Source organism: Pezoporus occidentalis, unplaced genomic scaffold (genome assembly GCF_034315485.1).
Source record: "Pezoporus occidentalis ecotype Australia unplaced genomic scaffold, CSIRO_AGI_Poc_V1 ctg112, whole genome shotgun sequence".
Taxonomy (NCBI): domain Eukaryota; kingdom Metazoa; phylum Chordata; class Aves; order Psittaciformes; family Psittacidae; genus Pezoporus; species Pezoporus occidentalis.
In genome coordinates this window covers 1,760,546-1,786,860 of record NW_026912907.1, presented here as the reverse complement: position 1 = coordinate 1,786,860, position 26,315 = coordinate 1,760,546, and the positions used below count along the sequence as shown (strand labels likewise).

The following is a 26,315-nucleotide window of genomic DNA, read 5'->3' as shown; positions in this document are numbered from 1 at the left end:
GCACTAAGAGTGTAGACTTCTACTAAACCTTGAAGTGCTAATTTATTCCTTAAAGCTAATTACTAGTTATTTTTCCTGCCTAAAAGAATACAAGTTATGCAACACATTGGAATAACTACAGCAAGGAAGCTATGTAGCTTCAGAAAATGATGCAATTAAGTGCTAACTAGTCCAGTATTTAAAATGTGTAATGGTCCATTATTCTTTTCATTCCAAAATATTTTGCAAGTCTCAAACAAGGTATGAGCAAAGATGTTACAATTCTAAAGCCTACAAACACATACAACAGTACTTGGAATAAAAATCCATTAGTATCCTTATCTGTACCTGCATTTTCCCTGATTCTAGCTGATGTTATGCTCCTCTTACACGCTTACTTTGGAGTAGCACTCAAACCCAGGCAAGATGTTCTTCAAGTAAATTAACAGCCCCACTTATAAAAACTAATTTAGATACAACTGTGATCTTGAAGTTGTCTTCCTGAGATTGTATGTTTGAACTATCAGTTCTAACTGAAATAAGCTATTTTTGCAGTTTACACTCAAATGCCTGAGCAATCTACAGCACGTATAAAATACCCTATATGCTGCATTTTGTCACACACACTTAGCTGACTACCACCATGTGGGCCACCAGACAATGTGGAAATTTTGAGGAAGTTTTTTTACCTTGATTAGAATGGACATCCACTTACCAGTATTTTGGAAGTATAAGCACAATTAACTGAAATTCCTGTCACAAGGTAAGCCATGGTTTTCTCTGGAATAGCTTCTGGTTCTGGAATTTTTTTATAATGTTTTTCATTGATGTAGGCTTGGACCACTGTCATTCTGTTCATGGTCAATGTTCCTGTTTTATCTGAGCAAATAGCTGTTGCATTGCCCATTGTTTCACATGCATCCAGATGTCTCACCAAGTTATTATCTTTCATCATTTTCTAAGGAAATAAAAGCAGTCAACAGGTATAACCATTACTTCACATTTCAGATATTCTCATTTAGGGTGTCCAGTCTTATACAGCAGCTTCAAAAGACACTGAGCCTTTAAGTCACCTAGCATGTTACAGAAGAAGAATTTGTAGCTGCCACAGTCAGTCAGGATTCCTTTAACTCTATTACGTCACAATAAACTTCATTTTGAACAAGGTTCATAAATAGTCTTAATCCCTTACACCTGCATGTCTCACTGACTACTGATACCTTTCAGACTGTGTTATGAGCAAATAGCTTATGATGATATTTATAAATAGAGGAGAGGTACAGACTGAGCTTTACCAGACACAACAAAATGAATAAATAAATAATCTTTCTGCTTATGAGAAAGATCAAGTAAGCTGTGCCACAGACTTATCTGAACATCAAGTGACATATTTCAAAAAGCTAAAATCAGACTTGAAATCAAATACAAACTGGGAGCCCAATGTTTCAGCTAAGATAGTGAGGACTACATAAGTTTCATAGGCAAAAATCTCTCTTTAAATTCTTTACTTAACAGATTTGGATAGTATTTTAACCTTGAAGAGGCAGTATTCAAATGATAAAATGCTAAGGCCACTACTAGTTAGTATTGCAAGTTAAGTTTTAGAACATAGGCTAAACAGCCATGTCTTTACAATTAGATTTTCAGATTAATAACTGGTCCCAGCATGAGGAAGCAATAAGAATGAGAACAAAGAGCATGAATTAAAAAATATGTTGCAAAATAAACAGAAAGCTGCATATTCTACAATATTCAATCCTCAAGGAAAATCAATCCGAAAACTTTTGTAGCAGTCGCTTAACACATCAGTTAGGTAGAAGTTCAGCTTTACAGAAGAGTTTGTTATTTACAAATTCTAACACATTATATATTATAAGCAAATGCTACAGCATTGTGAGTTAAACCCATTCATCTTTAGATGGTAACAGCAGCCTGCCACTTCTCACTGTTCATGTTAGTGTGTATTCAGACATTAAGTAAAATACTTATGCAGTTCAGGGAAACATGAAAAGCTTCCCCCAGTCTGTTACGTATGTGGTGCACCACACCTAAACTGAGATTTACAGCGGATGAATACACCCACCTACCCTTAAAATCTGTTCCACATCTATGCACTTACCTTAACAGAGTAAGCCAGAGATATAGTGACTGCAAGTGGAAGACCTTCTGGTACTGCCACCACCAAGACTGTAACTCCAATAATGAAGAACTTCACAAAATACTGAATATAAATTGGTGTACATTCAGCAAGCCAAGGTCTCTTCTGAACCCAGAAGGTATCAATTATAAAATATAACACAAGGATAATGACTGTAATTGCAGACATCAATAAACCTTGTTAAAAAGAGAATAAACAGTTGTCAGAAAGTATCTCAAATATCTGGCAATACAGACTGTGGATAAGTCAAGTGCAAATACTTCTGCCTTTATAGGAGCTAAATAAGTAATTACTTTATGTAATTTTTGAACAGGCAAGTCAGGAAACACTGAGGTAGTTCTCAAAGGTGTTCCAACTTCCAATGCAAGTACTTCTTCATGCATCTCACTTAGAAACTTCTAGTATTTAATTGAAAAGTGAAAGATCTAATTATGATCAGGACAGACAAATATGTAATGTCAATTGCCTAAGCAGAACAGGAACTGAAATAATTCAGCAGACCTTGAATGACTGCACTGCTGAATTAGTCACTAGAGAAAGCTGCTGACAGTCTGCACCCTGCTTCCTGCTGAAGCTGTGATTAAATATGGCAGCTAAGCAGTGTTCAGTGAACTGGGAATAACTAGGAAGACAAACCAGAACGGCTACTAGCAAGCCAAGCAGCACATTTAAGACACCACATAAAAACAGTGAAGGAAAATGGATCTAGCTGGAATAAAGGAACAGAATTCACTGTATGAAGAGTGTCGATTCTTTGTAAAAAGGTGCTTCAGTGTGTGCAGGACAGAAAAAGGCATGCATGAAGCAGATGAGCATTAAGGGTATGTGGAGAGTTACAATGGGTGAAAAAGCAAAAAAAGGAAAACAGAAGCCCTATGAAAAGTGGGGGGGGAAAAAGTGTCATAAGAACAACACTTCACATTAAACATACCATGGAAGCTTTATCCCACATTTGTCAGTACAAGTCTTCCTGAAAAATTAACATTCCTATACATAACTAGAGTGCTAAAGCTAAAAGCTTAATTGCTTTGTTTTCACACTGTAACTGTCTTATGACACAGATGCTGAAGTCAGCCCTTTTTGAACTGTGGGCTGGGCTGCAAGACTTCTTAAAGTCCCTAACCTAAATCTTCCAACAATTCTACATGGGTCAAAGTAAACCCTGAAATATTTTAATTAAACCTCTACATGCTAGATAACATAGCCTAAAATTTACACTGAACTTCACTGTTGCTTTAGCCTACTTTCAAGAAGCAACTGTTTATGAAGACAGCTGAATACTAGCTGATTGAGGAGTAACATAAACTAAAGGATAGTAGAAAGTCCAAAAGTGTTACATACTGTAAGGCATATATTAAGTGGAAATATCTAAGCTTCTGGAAGTACTAGAGATAACCTGGTTGACTCTACTACATTTTCCAGACTTCGCTCAATTTATAGTTCTCTAGGTACATCAAGAAATGCCTTATCTAAAAATGATCTTTGGTAACAGTTGTCCAATGTTATGAAGTTTGAATTTTCTCTTCCAGAAGCAGGCACTCTAAGGCCTGAATCTACTTAAATCAAGGAAAAATAAAAGCCATCCATATGACAATCTGAGAAGCCACCACCTCGCTCAGTGGCATACTTGCACGTATTGGAATTTTGCACTTAAATAATCAAACCAGTCAAGGCTAGCTACTTCAGTTAACCCCTCACAAACTGCACACATTCCAGTTTTATTCAAACACATGGTATCAACATAAGGAGCTTAATGACACATCATACCTGCTTTGCCAATCTGAACTGCAAGCTTTGTAAGTTTGCCTTGAAGAACTGACTTCTCTTTCTTTGGCAAATTTGCTCTCTTCTTGTCTTTCTCGTCTCCATCCCCACCATCCTCACTCTTCAGTGGCTGCATTTCCATGGCTGCACCATCCTGAGCTTTAGCTAGAAGATCAAATTAAGTTTATCCACTTGGGGAGCCCCCAAAATGAGTGATACTTAACAAGCTTACCAACACCAGTACTGTGTAGCACCTTGTACCCAGAGACACCATACTACACATGAATGTTTAAACAAGTATATTGGTTGTAGGTGCCCAGGTGCTGGCAGCAGGGGAGCTGCAGCCCATAGATAAAACCATGTTGAAGCAGGCTGTCCCCCTGCTGCCCACCAAGTACCACAGTGGAGCAGATCTCCACTTGCAGCCCACAGAAGACCCCAAGCCAGAGCAGGGGGATGTGCCTTGAAAGAAGCTGCAGCCTGTGAAAGGCCCATGATGGAGCAGGCTCCTGGCAGGAACTGTGGCCTGTGAAAACCCAAACTGGGAAAGTTCCAGTAGGATACAGTCCTTTTTGAAGGACCCTGTGATCAAGAAGGGGAAGAGTGTGAGGACAAAGGGGCAGAGACAAGCACTATGAAGTGACCAAAAAACCCCATTCCCCATCCCCCTGCACTCCTCAGGGGTAATCAGGAGTGAAGTTGAGCCTGAAAGGAAGGGGAGGCAGAGAGGGGCAGCTGTTTTAGATGTTTTTGTTTCTCACCATCCTATTCTATTTTTAATTGGCAGTAAATTAATCTCTCCCAAGTTGAATATGTTTTGCCTGTGAAGATAATTAATAAGTATCTCTCTGTCCTCATATCAACGCACAGGATTTTCATCCTATTTTCTGCCTTGTCCTGCTGAGGCAGGGAGGAGTGAGAGAGCAGCTGGGTGGGTATCTGGTAGCCAGCCAAGGGTAACTCACCTCAACAAGATAGCTTGAAAATCAATGGCAAAGTTCAGTTTTGTAGTATCTAGCTATGTTGAGACCACCATGTTCATTTAAGCATATGCTTTGGACAGATTAACTTGTGCCATCTTTAGCATAAGCACTTTGGATTTAAATATTCATTTGCTTACGAAAGTATGTATTCGTTATTACAAACACTCAGAAAATAGGGACTTGCAAGAAAGGATCAGAGAATCTGCATTTACCTTTGTTACGGTTTTCAACAGCTCCATCTTGCTTTTTACCTGTTGGAGAGGGAAACAAGCTGCGGCTTAAACTGGCTCTGCAGAGTTCATTTCAGTATTTATATTTATATATAATGCATACATTACCATATGCTGAAACAAGCAGTTATGTGAGACAGAGGGATCATATAACTGAAGCTTTAAAAGCAGATGTCAACTCACAGAAACAGTTTGCATCAGGACTTTTTTTTTTACTTTTTCCATAAAAGACTGCTGCAGAGTTATGCTACCATAGGTAAGCTTGCACACATTACTGTAACAGACATTTATTACTTGTGAGAAAAGCTTTTAAAAGGCTTGCCTAAGCATTTTTCCCGGGTAAAAAATGGTGACGCTAAGGTGATTCTGGTGGCCTCAGTCTTGCTCTCTGTTCCTCCAACATTTGGCAACTTCATCTGACTACTGCTGTAAACAAACTGCAGAATCTCATTTCCAGAAGCAGTGCTTTGTTCAACACTGTAGAAGCTACTGTAGTATAAAATATTTATAAATCCACACCAAAGCTTAATGGAGGCACAGCACCGGATTACTGGATCTATGGTAACCCTATTTACGCAAGCATGAACATAATCTATAGGCAACATACCAACATTACACCACTAAGAGAACAGTTCGCATTCATAATATCCCTCCTAACTCTCTTCAGACATGTTGTCCAAGAGACCAGAAAGAAGGACAGTGAAATAATAGAAGAAAATAATGGACGAAACATTAAAAGTAACTAGAAGACTGACACATTGTGTGTATCTTATGGGGGGAAGAAGGGGAAAGACAGAACAGACACTACCTTTTTTTATTTGGGTTTTGAAGGAAAAAGGTTTAGGTACTACCTTGGCAAGTGACAACAAACATTTCTCTTAAATAGAGAAAGCAAGGGCTATAGTAACTATCTGTAATAACCTGAAATGAAAGCACAGAATTGAGGAACTTGGGGAAAAAAAAAACAACAGAATTTTTTGGTAACACTGGCAATTCAGTAAGTCTTCAGCCTTAAGTTACATAGACTGAAATGTGTAAGAGCACTCAGGTAGAAGAAAATCAAAATATCAAGCAGCCTGTCTGGAATGGCATTTAATACCTCCACTGTATTATTGCTTTAGACATAGTCTGATTGCTATACATAAGATCTTCCCTCAAGCATCCTCAGAACAGCTGAGGAGGGGAAAAAAAGCACGTTCACTTTCTATAGAAAGTAGAAAAGAAGCCACTTCAGACTCAAGAACACATCATTGTATCCTAATTTAGTATTTATTCTTTCCTATTTCCCCTCTCCCTCTTATAAGAGCAAAATTCTACACTTGAGTTACTTCTAACTCCTTGTGCTTTCATTCTGAACCAAGACATACACAGCCATCTGAAAATAGCCACTTTAATCTCCTTAACATTGGCAGAGAAGCTAATTGAGTTTAACCTGAGTTCTACCAAGGAGAATCTTATTAGGCACCTAACTTAAAGGAAGGAGGAAGTTGTGTGTCTTGGGAGGCAAAAAAGAGCCCCTTAAACGTTAAGGCCCTAAATTACACCAAAACACTACTTGTCAAAAATACTGCTCCTAAATAAGAAATGCTGCCAGAATAATAATAAAACCTATAATCTTCTGCATATCCCCTGTAGCAGCTGGTAGTGTTGCTTGCTTCCTTCTTCCTCTGTAAGGGAAAGAGCAAAGGATGGAAACAGTTCCCCACTAATCCCTGGAAGTGTTTATCTTCACTACCATGCCTGAGCTTCAAACTAACTTTGAACTTCCAATTCTTGTAACAACTCTTGTAACTTACTTCTGATGAAGCTTACTACCTTAGTTTTCAAGAAGGGTCAGAACTGTAAACTGTTTGTGGATTAGGACAAAACAAAAAGCACAGTTCAATCCTAATTTCTGCGCAGAGCACACATTTCAACAATTGCCTTTTTAGTTTGAAGGCTATCAACATTCCTAACCACATTTCTGTACTGCTTTTTATTACTGTTTCATATTCTTCTGATGAAAAAGTCTATTTTTTTTGCCAAAATCCTCAGGTTCAGTCCCATCCAGTAGATTTCACAACAGCTAAGAAAATTTCTGTTGTGGTGCAGCTTAGTCCTAAACATGCCTTATGAAAGCTAGTATTAAAACATGACTGATTGACATTTCTAGACCTTTGATTTTCTGGATAAAGGCTATAGTTTAGATAAGTGACCTTACAATTCCAGCTACTAAGTACGTCCTTCAGAAGAAGGAAGATAGCCCATTTCACACTTTACAGAAGGCCCTCATCCCACCAAAAATTAAGTTTACAGAAAAGTGCAACTAGAGATTTGCCTGAGCTCTGAGTTGCATTCAGAGTTTCAGCACTCGAAGAAAAGGAGCAGCAGAGGCAGCTCATCTTTATCAAAATCAGTCATATATACTTAAGATATCCATAAACTCATCAATAACAATGATACAAACTTTCCCCTTCACCACTTTGTGATTCTATGATTATCATAGAAGAGCTCACTATAAAGGACATTTTCTATCTGCCAAAAGCAAAATGAGATACTTCAGTGGTATTATTGGTAATAACCTGTTTGCCACAAACAGGTATTTGCTATTATTAGACATGAATGCACTTCACATTGTATACCATTAAATTACGGAAGATGGCAGTTTAACAATTTATAGATGGTATGGCTGGTCAAGAGTTCTAACCTTTAATTGCTCAATGAGATCTGGAGTTTGATTAAAAATCCACGACAAAAGCTATTAGTAGTAGCGTACTCTCAGGTCACGGGACCCGAGTTTTCTTTCAGTGAAACTCACTGAAAGTATAAGGCTTAGAAAAAGATTTCTGTCTCCAGATGATCAGAATATGCTTTCGTCCAGTAGCATTCAGGAGTTCATCCCTCCCTCCCCAGGAATCCAAGATGATTATGCCTACTTTTCTTGTCCTTCTTCTCTTTTTCCTTCTCCTTCTCTTCTTCATCTCCTCCAGCCCCAAGTAAGGTAAAGATGATTCCAGTCTGAGAGTTCACACCTACAGCAGTTACTACCATTCTTCCAGAGCCTTCCATCACGTGTGTGCCTGAAAGATTGAATCACATTTTCCATTGAGACTTAAGCAGTTACAGAATCATAGAATAGTTAGGGTTGGAAAGAACCTTAAGATCATCTAGTTCCAGCCCCCCTGCCATGGGCAGGGACACCTCACACTAAACCATCTCACCCAAGGCTCTGTCCAGTCTGGCCTTGAACACCGCCAGGGTGTTCACAACCTCCCTGGGCAATCCATTCCAGTGCCTCACCACCCTCACAGTAAAGAATTTTTTCCTTATATCCAATCTAAACTTCCCCTGTTTAAGTTTTAACCTGTTACCCCTTGTCCTATCACTAGAGACCCTAATAAAGAGTCCTTCCCCAGCATCCCTATATCCCCCCTTCAGATACTGGAAGGCTGCTATGAGGTCTCCATGCAGCCTTCTCTTCTCCAGGCTGAACAGCCCCAACTTTCTCAGCTTATCTCCATACGGGAGGTGCTCCAGCCCCCGATCAGCATTGTGGCCCTCCTCTGGACTTGTTCTAACAGTTCCATGTCCTTTTTATGTTGAGGACACCAGAACTGCACACAGTACTCCAGGTGAGGTCTCATGAGAGCAGAGTAGAGGGGCAGGATCACATCCTTCGATCTGCTGGTCACGCTCTTTTTGATGCGGCCCAGGACACAGTTGGCTTTCTGGGCTGCGGGCACACACTGCCGGCTCATGTTCATTTTCTCATTGACCAACACCCCAAGTCCTTCTCCACAGGGAGAAGCAAAGCACAATGGAAATGAGCTCCCAAACTTCGCGTTGACAAATGTAAGATGTGCGCATATAACACCATGCTCTCCTGGAGCTTTAATTGCCAAAACTATCTGTAAGAGGAAACCATAAAACTGACAAACATTTTGTGTAGTTGCTTAAGAATCTACTCACTCTGACAAAACACTATTTTTGTATACCTCAACATTTTAAATAACCAGTTTACCCCCACAAACAAATCACTTTCTTGAAGAACAGCCAAATGCCACGCACCTGAAAGCAGCATAGGATCTCTGTCCAGGGATTTCTTAACATGATCAGATTCTCCAGTCAGTGAGCTTTCATCAATTTTAAGGTCGTTTCCTTGAATGAGTACACCATCAGCCGGTAAGAGATCACCTACAAGAGATCACTGGGTATGTTGAATGCAGTTCCTTTTTTGAAAATAAAAGAAAGTTCAACTTTTAAAATATGTTTACCATATTTCACTTGTGCAATATCTCCAACAATTATGTCAGCTACTGGTATTTGGATGACTTGGCCACCTCTGATGACTGTGAATTTCTGTTCTTGTTCAATACGGCTCTGCAATCCCCGAAATTGTTTCTCTTTACTCCAGTCATTGAAAGCTGTTACTAATACCACACAAACTACAGATAGGAGGATTGCTGCTCCTTCAATCCAACCTGTTTCAGATTCGTCCTCTTCTTCACCAACATTTACTGATCCACATACTGTAGAAAACAGGTTTTAGATTTAATAAAGTTCACACAGATAATTATTTCAACAACAATAAAGTTTTGTCTAGAAGAAGAAACTACTATTTGTTGCTAAACATTTTCCATGCTAGCCTTCTTCACAATTTTACCTTTATAACACACAAAGAAGCTAAATAACCTGAAAGCTAGAGCACTTCAAGGAAGTTAAACTGCTTAGAATTTACATTCCTGCTTCTCTGAATATAAGAGAAGTTGATACAGAAAGTTACTTGTCTTTATTATCTTGTTAAATGATGGCATGAGAATGTTGTGCTAGTCAATTAGTTAACAACCCTCTGCTTTTGCATTTCCCCCTTCACCTTTATCTTAGCAAGCCAGATATCACTGCAAAAATTCAGTTCAATGAAGGCCAGATCCCTACATTTTCCGTTTAGAAGTATAAATATAGCTTCAATTCCTAAATTAGAAAGTTACCAGTGTCATATTGCAAATCAAGGAAAATTTAAGACTTGCTGACTCCTCAAAGAAAGCACATGACCACAAATTACAAATTGCTTAAATATTTGAGGCAAAGCTAAAAAAACACTTGCACAGAAACATGGCTGGATTTAAGACAAGTCCTTGTTTGTACTGCTTGAACTTCACCTTGGCATTATTTTGGTCAGAATGATACCAGATCATGACCAGAGAAATCTCATGTTGCCTTTCTACAGTAAGCTAGACTAAGCAGTCTCTCAATAAGGAACAATAGGTTGCTTTTTCCCTGACTTACGGTCTCCCGCCAGATTTATAGTATAGGCATGCTGGATGAGAAAAGTGAGTAGTATAATACAGGTACACATCTACTTTTTAAAAGGTTTACTTACATGATTCATTTCCTCCTGGAGGCTGGTAAAAAGAAAGGCCCAAGGATACTACAGCTGCAATTTCTAATATAATTAGTGTCACGTCCTGTAGTGCTTCCCATACTAACTGAAGAAATGTTTTTGGCTTTTTAGGAGGTATAAAGTTCTTCCCAAAAACTGCTTCTCTCCTTTCTATATCTGCTGGATTTCCACTTAAACCTATTCAATAACAAGACAAAGTTAGTGATGTTTACTTGCATTTCACCCTCACATTAGAAGCGACTGAGGTTTCCCATTTATGGGGTGAAGTCCCACTCTGTAACTCAGCAAGAGTGCTGAAAAGCCATGCCAGTATTGTCCTTAAATCAGAGTCACTACAGAAAACCAGCTATATTTTATAATTCACACTTTGCCAATATGAAGTAAATTGATAGCCTACCTACTTGCACTTGCTACGACATAGCAACAAGGTAATAGTTAACAGACATACCTTCCTAGCAAGTAAACAAATTTGCAAGACAAGATCATTAGTAGAGTTACTACTACTGAGACTGAGCACCACCATGCAGCTTTAGCAAGAACACAAACTGTGAAGTCAGCTCTGGTTCCCACTGCAGGGATTCTGTATTCAGAGATAACATCCTAGAATCCTACAATTAATGTAGCATTATAATGAAATATTTAATGTAACTAATAAAAATACCATAAATATGATAAATAAGTATTATTTAATTATTACAGAAAATTCTACCAACTATGAGTTGGTGAAGCTCTCCAGGCATCATGTGGAAAGAAGCAGCCACTTAAGGATGCTGCTTCTGCCAGGACAGGAATTGTTCGCTTTTCTGAAGCTTCACTTTCTATCTCCTCTCACACAGAGTCAGCCCACATTTAGCACCGTGCAGGGTCTGTCCCCTCAGTTTTATAACCATCTTATTTCTTATGTGGCATATTTGAGTCCTCTCTTCTGTCTCAACTCTTGTACCATCTTTAAGGTACATTAGCAGGCAAGAGTGAGTGAGCGAGTGAGCAAGTGGCCTTCACTAAAAGGCACAGCAAGCTTCAAGAATTAGCAAAGTCCTTAAAAAAAAAAGAAATACAAAGTATATTCAGTGCAAGGTCATGCACCCAAGACCTTCTGTAAGTATACCTCCTCTTTATTCCTTCAACATTTTCCTGCTGCCTAAACCACCACTCAGAATTTAAGCCAATAGCTGATTTTTCAAAGCAAAGTGGCCAAACATCCAGCCATGTTCAGAGCGAAGGTCTGGATGCTTCAACCTTAATGCCTCCAAGGTTACGATAAGCACCTCCTTGAAGACAGCAGTTTTTATAGTAGCAGTTTTTTAGTAGTTAACCTATCTGCTTAGTGATAAAGACACTGCAAACATGCTAGGTAACCAATAAGAACAGTGACCATTGCAACTGCCTTTCATAAGCGGGGTATTTAACACCTCTTAACATGCATTTCCTAGAACTGTCAGATGTTATTTCAAGACACTGAACTGCAAAGCTCGGTTTTAAATGCTAACAATTGCTACGGAATCACTTAACTGAAAGGCAAAATATTACATGCAGATCTTTTCAGAAGTGAAATTAAACATACTTAGTGTAGATAATAAATTATTCTAACACTCTTAGATTTACCTTGAATTCATTGCTTTGGAGGTTTAACACAAAGGAGTAATTTTACTTGTTATCTCTAAGACTGTACTTCTTGAAGTTCAAGCTTTGAGGTGCTTACTTTCACTCAATTCAAAGCTGCAAGACCATTTTCAAAAATCAAGCTATACAAGAGGATCTAGAGAAACTCAGAACAGCTTGGCCAATCCAAAATGCTGGACCATATTGCTATTTTGCAATAGATATCGTTTCTCTCTTCCTTTCAGAATGGCAAAGTTTGGAAGATTATTTACATAACATCAGCAGCACCACTTTCTTCTTGCTTTCACAGGGTGCATCCTGTGAAAGGATGCAAAATACCAGAAGTGTACAGCAATGGTATATGTATGTACATATATATATTTATTATGTATACATAAAAAGCCAAGCTACTGTCAAGAACCACTTAGTGAAGATTAGCAAATAAGCCCAGCAAAGACAAGAAGCTTTTGTATTTTTAGTATTCTCCATAATACACCATGCACCATTACCAAACTTGATACATTTGCCACACAGCTGGCACTTTCGTAGTTCATCATGTATACTCCTGAGGCTGACATTACTGCCATTATATTGTTCATTATGTATCTGAATTAGGCTAATTTATGTTATTTGGTATTAAGTTGAAAAATATTGGTCAAGTGAATAAGTAAAGATTCATATGCAAATTTTATTAGAAATCTAGAAGTAATAGTTACTAGAAAACCAAACTTACGTTGACCTGTGGCCCATCTCTCCAGAACCCAAGGCCTTTTACTACTACAGATGTCAGACATTCATTTATTCACGTTTGCACACATATAAGGACACAGTAAACATCAAATGCTAAGCAGCTAAGCCTGCTCACAGTGTCTGTTTTTAGTAATACTAAAAGGTAAAGGACAGATTTCATTCCTCATTTCAAACCAGGCAGGTCTGATCCACATTTTGCCTGAAAACAGACATTGCCTTACATTGTTCAGTAACTTCAAAGCAATTACTTCAAGTAATTATGCAAGCTGAACTCATTCACTGTACCATTTTAGAACTACCTGTACTTTCACTGTGAATCACTGATAACTACAAAGGTCAAATTTTCATATAACAAAAAATCCCCCTTCTAAATAGGAGGAAGTGTCATAGGGTTTTGGTAGGTATACCCATGAGATTTTAGAGAGCTACAACTACTCTTAACAGTTTTCTGCATGAATCTTTCCTAGTTCTTCTTCATTAGAAGGTCTCCATCCCTACCCTTACAACTTGAACTTGACAAAAGAAGAGACCTAGTTCTACTTTCACAAGAGCTCTCCTGTACTACCTCCAAAAAATTTATAGCAGCTAGCTTTACAGAAAGGCTGGCTCTTTAAAGTTTCATGTAGTGATTTACAGCCAAAATGACACCTTTATAGAGGACACTGATCTAACTTATCTTACTTAACCTTTTCTGAGCTAATTATCACATTCAACTGTTGAGGTCCTGCTGCACATACGAGCTGCTCTTAAACTTCAAAAAAATGATGGCACCCTTTTATCAAGTTAGTGATTGTGTTTAACTGATTGCAGTACAATAAAACTAAATGTCAAATCCTTTTGAAAGGGAAAGGCCTTGATCACCCGGTCCTCTGTACAGCAGAATCAATCTGCAGGAAAGGGCATCTAACCCTTTCCAGTTTTAGTAGATGTCAGCAGATGCTCATTTTCCCATGTTTTAACCTGCTTGTTACATCATATAAAGTGAATCCTGCCATATGCCAGGTATTTGGTACTTAGTGCATCATTACAGATGACTGTAAAATAGGATTCAACTCTCTGTTTCCAACTATAGAAACTGTGGACCCTCTTCACTGAAAGGAAACTGTCTTTCAAAGCTATGCAACAGGTTAACAGGGTAAAGAGAGATTGCTGCCCCAAACTAAGAAGTGTTACACTGCTTGTGCACAGCTTTTTTCACACCCACACCCTAAATTTCACAAGTCTGTTGATACTGAGGAACAGACATTTGCACACCTCACATTTTACAGACTTCTTCAGCCTGTAACTGGTCTACTCCCATTCACTGGCAAGTCGGGCATGAGAGCTGGCAACTTTTGTTTTGGTAAGAGGAACCAAGTTCACGTACTGAAATAATTACTGGAGTCTGGCTTCAAAAGCAGTTCAAACCAAAACATACTAAATGCAAAGGTACCCAGAGATAACCGATTAGTAGGTTGTTCTTGATCCAAGGAGACAAACCCTTCCAAATGCTTTCCCTAGCATTTCTGAAGAACAGAAAGCAACAGCTCTCCAGGATTACAATAGCAGGTACTTTACTGCCACCAACACTGGTTAAAAGCTATGTGAGACCTTAAATGCTGAGATATCCTAATTTACCCAAATCCTGATTCTGGTACTTCTCACTCACTACCAACAGCAGGATTTCACACTGAGCTACTATTAGGTTAAGAAACATTAAAAACATTTGTACAGGATACTACTGTTTAGATATTTTAAGCAATAGGACTTGCATCTTTCACAAATATAAGCTCATAGCCTCCATTTACACTAGAAGACAGTAGTGAGAGAGAGACACATCTTAAAGCAAACTTCTGTAAAGCTCTCAGGAAGGAGACTTGATAGGTTTATTTCCTTCTCTACATATACCTTGGAATAATAACTGCATAGAAGCAAAAGCATCAGGTAGCCACACTTCATAGAATGCTATCAAGTCTAACACGACAAAGACTTCCTTAAAGATGCTTATTTCTAGACAAAAGGAGTATGTGATCACTTTGCAAACTTTCTAGTAATAGCGACAGTACCTCTCAGTGCCTAAAGTTGCATCAATATTTTGCACAGATCAAATGAAATCTAAAAGAATAATGTAGATTTAAAAACTAGAAAATGTCATCAAGAATCCAGTGTAGTACAAATAGAAAAGAGATGTCATCAGTTTTAAAAATTGTTGCATTAGGGAATACAAAAACTAGGTAGCAACACAGAAGCATTAATAAGCCCTGAACTAGACTATTAAAATCTGTGTTCTATGACAGCATGGTGCGAACTATGAACTATAGGTCATATGAGCTATTCATAAAACTTACACTTTTGCAGCAAGTTTAACATTGCTGTGTTGCATTTATATTTCATATGCGGATGCCTACATCAATAAACTTTATTCTAAAGTGGAACTTCATCGCTAATCAAACATCTCACCTGCAGTTCAGACTAACTGAAAAAACTCCTGCTTGCTTATTACCATTGAATACCTCTCTGCCTTGAGTAAGAAGCAGTATCATAAACTTTGCTATATTAAAGAATTAAGTAGTTTGCTTCACTGAGGTTTTTCCTAAATGGAGTTTCCTCAGCAAGTGTTAAAACTGACTTACCTTCATTTGGTGAAGTTTTCAATTTTGTACAGATGCCATGTACATCTCCATAGCATTCCTGTATTTTATGCAGTGCATCTGCAGCCCGAAGTTCCATGAGAGAACGGAGCTCTGCAAGAGTAACTCCAAAATCTCCATGATTAGCTTCTTTTACAGCGTTTTTTACGCCACTATATGCAACCGAGTTGTTTGCCATATCACCCATGATGCGTACAGTCTTTAGTGTAGACGTAGACAGTTGCCAGTAAGGAACAAGATTTCAACTTAAAATATTTCCAAAAGGAAAATAAATCCTTTGGGTATGAAGACAAGTCAGGAGAGCAGACACATCACCCAAGTAAGAGACCCCGTCTGGAGAGATATCTTTGAGGTTGTCCCATGGCGCATTCTGTTCCCCAAGCCAAATGGCATGTACAGTCTAGGGAAAGAATAAATATACATTTAGTTACAGAACAGCTATTCTGAAATACATCGTAACACAACCCTCCTCTTCACATTGAAGTTATGGAACAAATTGCTGCCTAAGACAATTTCTTCGTATTTCCTATAACATTTTTAGTTAGCATTCAGCTATGAAGAGTGACAAGGCATAAAATGGATGTTTCCCACTTTCTGAAATCATGAAGTTATTAGAACAGCTGTTGCCTTTCTGTTTTGTATTTTGCTTGATGATAAACCAAAGATCTGTAACAAAAGGAAACCTTTAAGAACACCTGGAACTAAATATGTTTCCATGGAAATGGAGTTTGGAGCATCCACCACTGATGTCACATAGGGTAAAGAACACACTCAAAAATCACGACTTCTCAACGAAGCTTTCACCTCAGAGTTTGGGATGAACAAGCCTTTTTGTGTTTCCGTAAATTTCATTTGTACAAACCTCAAGGAAAACAGTTTCAACACTAAGTTAGCCCATGCATTAAGTACTTTTGTAGTGTAAGTAGCAGTATACCCTTCGAGCAGAACTAGGTCTTACTGTATTTTTGCGTCCAAACAGTTTTAGCCCCACTCCAGCCTATTTCATCACAAGTCAAACCTCCCACAGTATCTGCATTTAATTCTTTGAACAGAGGGGAAAATTGCACACCACCACCTCCCTACAGAAGGGATAAGAAGATTAAGAGCAGCTCTTCTGTCTGATTATCAGAGCACTGTAGCTGAGAAATTAACAACTACCCACAGGATTCTTGGCCTACACAGGCACTCTCTATTTAATTCCCACTTGGCTGACACATCTTGCACATACCCATGTATCTACACAACAGAATAGTGAATGCACAACCACTTCATGCCTATATAAACATCTGTTGTGCGCAAAAGACAAGCTTGATCATGTATGTCACCTTTAGCAACTTAATGGGTACAGTGAGCACAAGTAACAATATATTCCCCCATGAAACATTATAACTGCCAGGCTCAGATGAACAGTAATTTGGACACTTCCAGGTCAACAAGACCCTCGGGTGTTACATGTTTAGATAAGGCAAACAGTTACCACTGACTGCAGCACTGCTTTATGAAGGTAAAGAGTCAAATAGCAAAGATCTCTGGCTATCGCCCTGCCAGGTTAGGGGACTGGTTCAGCTGGACCACTGTGTCTATATTGAGGTACAGCTACAAGCACCTAATTACTAGAAATTTAAGGTATGTGCTCCAGGAAAGTCTCCGTTCTCCGCTCTGGAAACAACCAGCTTCAGCTATAGCAAATCTACCATTTCAAGCACCATGCCACAGTACTGGATTTGCACTGAAGACAACCACTGATGCTGAAAGACCCTGAAGTGATGTCACCCGACCACAAGTGACAGTTCCATCTCCAGCAGAACTACAACCACTCTTCCTATGACTAGGAGGATCTGAGAAAAACTGTCTACAGCTGTTTTCTGGAAAGAAACAAAAAGCAGTCATAATAAAGCAGTCAATCCTTACATGCACAAAACTTCAACACCCTGTATCATCATCAACGTACCTAATTTGAAACTTAAATCTTCATTGTTTATTGTTATTTGCAAAAAAATAATTCAACAGTTGAAGAATCCATGACAATGGTATTCACCTGCATGCCAAGATGCAGTTTGGATTTATACACATTCTTCATCTAACATGTTCTGCTAGAGTGTCCTCTAAGTGAAGAAGTTCACGCAAATGAGTTCTCTTTAAGGCCAAACCATGTCTTCATCTAATGCCTGAAGGCTGAACGCTCTTGGCCAACTAGTACGCCAGGAGAATTTCTCAGCTGGCATCTGATCATAGCTATGACAGTATAACAAGAAGCAGATGAGGCAAATGAGTTTGTGTAACTGTAGAGAAGATGCTGCAGCTGCTAATTAGGTAAAATAGACCAAGGAGAAAGCCCTACAACTAATTACATCAAACTTGATCCATTTTTAATTAAGAAAAGCTCTGCTTAAGCCCTGCACTTGAGGACTTGAGGCCCAAATACACCAAGTACAGAAGTGAGGTTAAGAAAAGCTACAGCTCTAGTCACTGCTTAGCTGGCACTGAAAAGCTCTGAAACTGAATATTGAGCCAGGGCAAGCCTTGCTGTCATGTGCAAGTAATTTTAAGAGCAGTAACATTGCTCAATCATAGCTCATGCTGTGCTCGTGCTCCATAATCTCTATATTGAGTTCTATCATCTATCCATCTAGATCCATTTTTGTTAAGACACAATACTCCAGTAATGAGCTATTATTAACAGTTTATCCTGAAAGGGGTTCTCAGATGTTCTGAAGTACCTCAGTGGTACTTCATGCCTTCAGGGCTCACACACAAGTTCAGTAAGTTTACATTAACACGACAGAAACAGCATGGTTCTGCAGATCAGGTCTACTAGTGTTACAGACTATTTTGTCTTTCATCACAGTCGAGAAATAGCTGTGGAAAATAGAGAGAAACAGTGTGAGGACACTTCAAATTCTGAATAATGAGCAAGAGCAGTTTTGCTCCATATTATGAAAACTTGGTTAAACATTAGCAATTATTACAGCAAATCAGACCAGAAAGAATCTGCTCCAGTAGCTCATTTTTTTACCAGGCATTGCAATAGACAGTACAAAAGCCCCTTAGCACATGGGTACAGAATGGACTTAACATCATTTCTTTCCTGATTCCTAAAGAGAAACCTTGCTACAATTTTCATTGAGAAATATCCTTAATGCAGGTTACATGTCAAATCTTGCAACATGCATTCATTTCCTGTTACAGCAAGTTCCAACAGCCTGCTTTTGTAACAAAGTGGTGATGCATAATGCAACTATAAACAGTGAAATTAAAGTGTCATGAAATAATCATAGAATCGTTTAGGCTGGAAAAGATCTGCAAGATGAAGTCCAACCTCTACCCCAGGACTACCAAGTCCACCACTAAACCATATCACTAAGGGCCTTACCTACATGGTTTTTGAACACTTCCAGGGAAAGCACATTTTAAGCTACAAAGATCATCTAATAATATTTATCTCTTCAACTATTGGAATATATTTACTTGTTTTGATTAGTGTTCCAGATCTCAATTCTTACAGCAGTCATTTGAGATACATCATCCAAGTAGCATGAGCTCTGAAGCACTATAGCTAAAAGCGACTCACCTCAAACTTCCAATCTGCTAATATCTCAACCTTCTGAATTAAAGAAACAGTTATGAAACTGCAAGTCACTTATACACTATTGCTGAAGTTCCAGTTTAAAGTTTAATTCAGCTGAAGTTATGTTAGTGTCCAGATTAAAAAAACCTGCACACAAAACAATTAAGAAGAGTCTGTCTTACATTAGGCACAAGAACTTTTGGATAATCCTTTGTTTGCATATAATTGAGACTAGGAACAACTTTAAAGCTATTTTCTGTCATACTCAAATGGCTATAAATCCTGTAGTGCAGAGGCACCTTACAGTAGCAGCATATACTCTCATAGACAGGATTCAGATACTTGCATATTCTCTCTGAAAAGACCCCACTGCTTTATGACTGTAATTACTTCACCAACACATCATGTCATTGTGGCTGCCCATGAAGAATACTGCATCTTAAATTCCTTATTCAAATCATATTAATATTCACTGCTAAGTGAACATGCTTTGTTACTAAAGACAATAATTCAAAACCATAACCCATGAAATAAAGGTTAGGTAATTTTGCCAGTGTCATAAATCTGACAGCCTCATGAACCTCTGCAGTTGGCCTGGAAAAAGGACAAGCTCTGAACACAAGTCTACATATAGAGATGTTTATTAAAGCATGAAGAGACTACAGAGTACAATTCTATTAATGCGACCAGAACATACTATGTTGATCAAGCCAGAAGCAGCCGTAACACGTTTCTTAAAGTGTTCTTAAAACAACACTCAACATATAAACCCATGTTAATCCCCTGCCCCACCCAAACAGAAGCCCTGAACATTAAATATGCATCAAAAAGGACTCCAGAAATAGTCCTTCACAGCTGAAATTCTTTATTAATTAGTAATTTAATATTTAGTAATTCCTTCAATTTGAAAGAAAGCGATAATCTGCATTCTACATTCATTATAAACTAAGACAACCTTGAAGTGACAGCTTGCAGTGGCCATGCACTGACAATCAAATGCAAACAGCAGAGCTCAAGTGTTGCATAATTACTACTGCCCAGATCCACAAAACCTAGCATATCTTAGACCCCTATCCAAGCCTTTCCTGTTATTAAACTTGCACTTAATACTTGCTTCACCAACCTATGGGAAATGTGGTTTAATACTAAGAAAATTAAATCTTAAAATACTTGACCAAACTCAGACATCAAGAGCCAAAGCTCCAGCTATCATGCATCCTGTGTCATTCAGTTTAATTTATACATCTGCTTGAATACTATGCATTCAGATATTAAGCATTAGCTGTACTAGCATTTGACCTTCAACAACACACTAAAGCTGGTTGCTGCAATATAGGAAAAGGCTTGCAAAGTGATTATCTCAGGAAAGCCTTCGTTTAATCTCATTAGTTCAATGAAGACTAGACAGATCTGCATACCAAGAGGTTGCAGTGATAGAAACTGTCCCCATATGTTTCAGCTGCCATGCTATTTTAACCTGTTTCAAAACAGCTTTCAAGACACTGAAAAATATGCCTTTGTATACTTTAGTTTGAAACCCACAGCACTCGATGTTCCACTGCTTCAAGCCATCAAATCACATTTCCTTGTGGTGAAGAGAAGGAAGTTATCTGTAATATTACTATGGAAAGTACCTGTAACTGAGGAAAGTGGCCTGGAAATCACACTGAAAAAGTCTGACGTCTTCTGCTACAGAGGGTCAGTTTTCTGACTTTAAAAGACAGACCCTCAAACCCACTTGAAATACTACAGAAACTCACCAGCTGCTTCACAGTAAATATCAATGAATGCTAAAAAAAAACCCAAAAGTTCATACAGAACCATATGCATTTACAGGTCACTATCCCCTATGTTAAAATGCACCTAACTGAACAGGAGCTAAATCATTTCAGTGGCATGCTGTTGTCTTAGTGGCAGCATCTCAAAAAACTGGCTTATGAAAAGACAAATACAAGTAGATCAAACAGCTTAGAGGGAGGGGGCACAATCATGGAAGACACTCCACAACATAAAGTTTTTAATACATCACCTTCAGCCTTAAATGTGCCCAACAGCGTTGTAATGATAAGTTACCTTTGTTACAGCTCCTGTGCTATAAACAGTACATTCATCAAAGGTGACAGGTTGCTGAGTTTTCAAAGAGAAATCTGACTTCATTCTGAAGCTTAATCTCCTGGGAGGCAGATGTACTTGCTTAACTGAAATAAAAACTGGCTGCTGTTCCTAGACTCTGCAGTGCCTGCAAACACTGGTATTTATCCCACTTAATCTAAAGGATCGTTGCTGCCTACTGTGATTGACACTTGTGTAGTAGCAGTTTCATCCAATGATAGTTTCTTTGCTTCAAGACTCCAAATTATTTCTTTTTGAAATGATGGCTAACAAATTAGGACTGCCATAGGCTGAAGTCAACTGGTTGGTTTAAATTAGCAACATTCATGCAAAGGATTCCCTCATCACTTGCCTCCTATCTTGGCAGCAGCAAAGGAAAATTTTAACACTCTTGAAGGTGAGTTATTAGGGCAGGAAGAACATGACCTTCTCTTACGAAGCAGCTTGCTCACAGCCTCTGCAAGAAGCCTGGCAAGCAAATAGACACTGTCTTATACCATCAACCAACCGCACAGGCTTGTACTGCCCTGCTTTGTCCAAGCCATGGCCCTTCCACACTCACAAGCCAGTCAACTCTGACTGACAGCTGGATTAAGAAACAAGATCCAAAAAGTGCGGTATAGAATAGTCTGAGTAGAAAAACTATTTTAATCAAAAGCTTAAACTAACCATTAGCTTTCTGAATGTAAGGTATTTTAACTTGAATATAACAGAATTAGATACTAGAGACTGATCCAACAAGTAGGGCTTTAGAAAAATCTGTGTATAAAGGAACATCAGACTTTGAGACATACTAGAAAGCCCTTGAGAATAAAAAACCAGTGCAATCATCATTACAGAAGGAGTCAAGCATCCCCTGTATTTAAAATACTAGGCTTTCACATTCTCCTATTTCATATTACAATGCCGAGTTGTCCACAAGAAGCCAGACACTTCAAGACACAAATCCATGCAGAAGAGCTGAGTTTTTAACTACTAAAAACACTTTACCAGAAGCAGCAGTTACTCATTTCAGGTATCCATTAACAGAGCAATGTCTTGAAGGGTCTTCATGCAGTCCACAGGTCTGATCAACACCCAAACAGCTTTTCCCTTCACCACCTGCAGGCCCTGAATCTTCCTTTTTAGCAACTTCCTTTGCTAGGCTCATCTACTTTTTGCTCTGCAATGACATCGTAAACTAAAACTAAAAAGCCAAACTTGACAGGCTTGCTTATAATACCAGGTAATTCCAGGTTAAGTCTATAATCCCAGAGAAAAAAAGATTTAACCTCTAGACATGACTCTGTCCCATTCAACATTGTATCTAGCGTGTTCAAGTACCTAAAACGCATCCAACTGTGTGTGTCAGCTGCCTCAGGTAACTTGAGTAGAGGTGCCAAAATTTGGACTAAGGCAGCTGATGGCTGAAGGCAAGCCTGAGACATCAAATGCAAGGGGGGAAAAAAAAAAACAACCAAACCAAACACAAACAAACAACAAACCACCAGCAGAACATCATTTGCCCAAAACCCATCAATATTTTCCTTTACTTCAGGTGCATTGAGTCCTAAATAAGATGACTGAGGATTTATAGTCTCTTAATCCTGCACAGTTCAAACTAAAAATATCTGGAATAATTGTGCTGTAAAGCAAGTTATATTAACAGGTCTGTCTTATTAATAACTTAACATATAATCTTAAAAGTAGATACTTCTGTGTGTGTGTGCAGTAAAGTCAACCACTGACAAATATTCACATTAACAAGTTCAGGAACAACTTACCACACTTTTCTCATCAACATTCATCAAAACCTTGTCAAAATTATAATACAAAAAGAGAAATTATTTTTTAATAGGAGAGATGGTAGCATGGCATCCTACTTATTAATAAAATTATACATCATAGGATTACAACAGAATTTACCTGCATTCCCAAATTACAAGATGCACTCTAGTCACAAAACCTGAAAAGGCATGTGTTAAATGAGGCATAATGACATCGTTATATGAAGCTAAATTTCAAATAAAGTGAGATGGCACCAAATTCCATCCAACAGAGATGGAAAATGGATTTCTGGATTTCACTCACTTGAAGCTTTTCAAGCTTAGTTCATTCCTCTAAGCAATGCATCCAGCTGGTCAGTTCTGATGATAATTATTGACTCAGAGCAAAACAGTAGCTGATTTCCTCATAACAGTTATTCCCACAGGTATGTTACTTGTTTTGAGAAGTCTTTTACCTTTTTTCACAAAGCCTCTAATTTTTCCTGCTTCTCCTCTCCTTAGCCCTGCTTCCGACACCTTTCGGGCTAAACACACGTTTCATGTTATTTCTATTTTTACTTCCAATTCCCACAATACCAAGCACACCACTGCAATTGCTCTAAGCAGTCTGAGCAATGAGTTTCTTCCCTTCCCATGTCATCAGACACTAAGTAGACTAGTGGATTATTTTTTTTTGTTCTGAAGCTCCAAGTCAACTTCAGGAGATCTTAACACCAGAAACCTTGTTTAACAACATGCTGCACCCATTTAAATTAAAACATGTTCAAGTTACCAGCATTTACCATATTATCCCGAGTTGAACAGACCCCCAACCTTCTCTTTCAGGAAGTATTCTTCGATATTAATATCCATGTAAGCAGATCAGTAATAAAACTAGGAGGAGTGCCTGACATCCCACGGTGCTGTGCTGTCATTCAGAAGGATCGAGGCAGGCTGGAGAGATGGACAGAGGAACCTTTTGAAACTCAAAAAAGGCAAGTGCAGTGTCCTGCACCTGCGAAGGAATAACCCCATGTACCACTGCAGGCTGGGGGCTGACCTGCTGGGAAATAGCTCTCTGGAGAAGGACCTGGGTGTACTGGTGGACAACAAGCTGTCCCTGAGCCAGCCATGGGCTGCATTAGGAAGAGCACTGCCAGCAGGTCGAGGAACATAATCCTTCTACTACTCCCTCACCCTGGTGAGGCCTCACCTGGAGTACTGTGCCTGGTTTTGGGCTCCCCAGTACAAGAGGGACATATAGGTCCTGAAGCAAGTCCAGCAAAGGGCTACTAGAATGATTAAGGGTCTGGAGCATCTCTGATATAAGGAAAGGCTGAGGGAGCCAGGTCTGCTCAGCCTAGAGAAGGCTCGGGTGTATGCGTGTGTGCACACGTGTCTGATCACGGTGTATTAGGGAGGATGTCAAGATGGGGTCAGAGTCTATTCAGTGGTGCCAGGCAATAGGGCAAGAACCAATGGGCATAAAGTAAAACACAGCGAGTTCCACGTGAACATAAGGAAGAACTTCTTTATTGTGAGGGTGACAAGAGCATTGGAACAGACTGACCATAGAGGTTGGAGTCTTCTTCCCTGGAGCCATCTGGACACAATCCTGAGCAATGGGCTCTAGGTGACCCTGCTTGAGAAGATAGACTGGATAATCCCTGGTGGTCCCTTCCAACCTCAATTATTCTGTAATTCTGTGGTATGCTTTTGACTGTTAACTATACTTCCTGATATCAAAGAGGTGCCAAAAGCTCTTTAGAGCTATAAGCTTTCAGGCAAAGGGCAGAAGTCCACCCCTATCCAATTCTTTTTGTATTCAGAAAACCTCAAGAAAAATTCTTAAAACTATTAGGAAATATTTATGCCTAATTAGATTAAGCCTAAGTATTTGCATAAAACCACTCTGCAAATGACTGACTCATTTCTATTAGGGCAGTAAAACTAACTTAGTAGAGTAAGTTCTAAGAGGTCTTTTTGCTACCTTGCACTAGCTTACTGCTATGTAGAAATGGCACTATGAAATATTCTATATGCTCATTGAACTATAAATGCATAATATATAAATAGCAATATTTACGTGGTAAACCCTCTATGATCCTCAGAATCACCATCCCTGCCAAGCAATGGTTTGGAATGTTAAGAAGTAAAGCAAAAACCCCAGTTCTAGTCAGCTATCTCAGTAAGTACATACCATGCTGCTAAATTCTCTATTTGTTTCATCCTTTTGCGGCCAAAGTTAAGAAGCTTCCCTCTGGTGTTGTAATGCACCAGTTCAAGAGCCTTCATCTTTAGATTATTCAAAAGCCCTCTGGCAACACAAGAATACAGTTTATTCTTAACCCTCAACCTTTAAAAAAGCCTTACTTCTTGAAAAATATGTAATTTGAAAGCTATGGTAGCTTCCCCTGCACATCGTAATTGTCTCTGTCTACCAGACATAGAATCATAGAATAGTTAGTGTTGGCTACACCAAGTAAACTAAAAGCTAAGGACTCCTGAAAAAAACTCTTTCAAAACCTGCAATTATATTTGCCATCCTCTGGTCCTAAGGAGCCAAAGCTTTTTGGTTGGTTGGTTTGTGTTTCTTTTTTATGCAAATATCCTAACTAGTCTACATTGGAGCAGCTCTTTCAGAACTACTGCACCAGTTTGCTGCTCTTGCTGGTGGTGGCAATAGGTTTTGTTGGTTGGTTTTTAATCTCAACACTTGAATTTGAGAATCCAGTTCATGGCTTTTCAAGAAACACAGGTGTGGGATCTCTTACAACTTTCTGCACTATGATTATGCTGAACATCCCTTTAGCTCTTTTTGATAAATTTTGAGAGCTTAGCTCAGTAACCTGTTCTAGGGGCCTCCTATTTCTAGTACAGCGTAAGAAGGATCTTCAGTAAGTTAAGCCTCATGGTCTTCTCTGTTTTACCATTTAGTGAGGCTACATACTGTTTTATCCTTCAGGCACATCTCCAGTTTTAAAACTGGCCCTTCTGTGTGATTATACTTTTTGATCTTTCTGAAATCTGACACCCACTTAAAGGCTAAATTATCATGCTGCCTTCCCTGTCCTGCTCTTTTAGGTACTCCTTTTAAAGAACTTTCTCATTTACGCAGGATTGGTTGGCTGCTTGCTTTTTTTTCTTGAGGTTTTTTTTTATAATTTTTTTTATAATTTTGATTTTCATACATTTAAGCATTTCTGCAATATAGCTATTGGTACCTGTCCATAGAATGATGTTGAATTAAATGTTGTGCCATCAGCATGAGTTACATGACAATCGCTGGTCCACCATTCAATATGAAGTAATAAATTCTTCACGTGCCAGTTTGTTTCTTTAGCATAGTTAGGGAGTGTGTAAGCACTATCAGTAGACAGGATGCACAAAGCTGAGATTCTCCCCATAGCACTT

At 38.8% G+C, this 26,315-nt stretch overlaps 1 protein-coding gene across 13 annotated transcripts in view; it reads right to left on the bottom strand.

Annotated features, from left to right (window-relative positions):
* The window catches only part of ATP2B1 (ATPase plasma membrane Ca2+ transporting 1), a 66,658-nt gene that overhangs the window by 20,605 nt on the left and 19,738 nt on the right, over nucleotides 1-26,315 (bottom strand). For all 13 annotated transcript variants that reach the window (XM_062633597.1, XM_062633627.1, XM_062633588.1 and 10 more), the window contains 9 exons: nucleotides 15,459-15,876; nucleotides 10,474-10,671; nucleotides 9,368-9,622; nucleotides 9,162-9,287; nucleotides 8,030-8,173; nucleotides 5,097-5,135; nucleotides 3,905-4,066; nucleotides 2,099-2,313; nucleotides 695-937 (listed from right to left, as the gene is read on the bottom strand). In XM_062633597.1, the coding sequence (XP_062489581.1) occupies nucleotides 695-937; nucleotides 2,099-2,313; nucleotides 3,905-4,066; nucleotides 5,097-5,135; nucleotides 8,030-8,173; nucleotides 9,162-9,287; nucleotides 9,368-9,622; nucleotides 10,474-10,671; nucleotides 15,459-15,663 (1,587 nt within the window). In that variant the 5' untranslated portion in view covers nucleotides 15,664-15,876. The remainder of the gene's footprint in view (nucleotides 1-694; nucleotides 938-2,098; nucleotides 2,314-3,904; nucleotides 4,067-5,096; nucleotides 5,136-8,029; nucleotides 8,174-9,161; nucleotides 9,288-9,367; nucleotides 9,623-10,473; nucleotides 10,672-15,458; nucleotides 15,877-26,315) is intronic.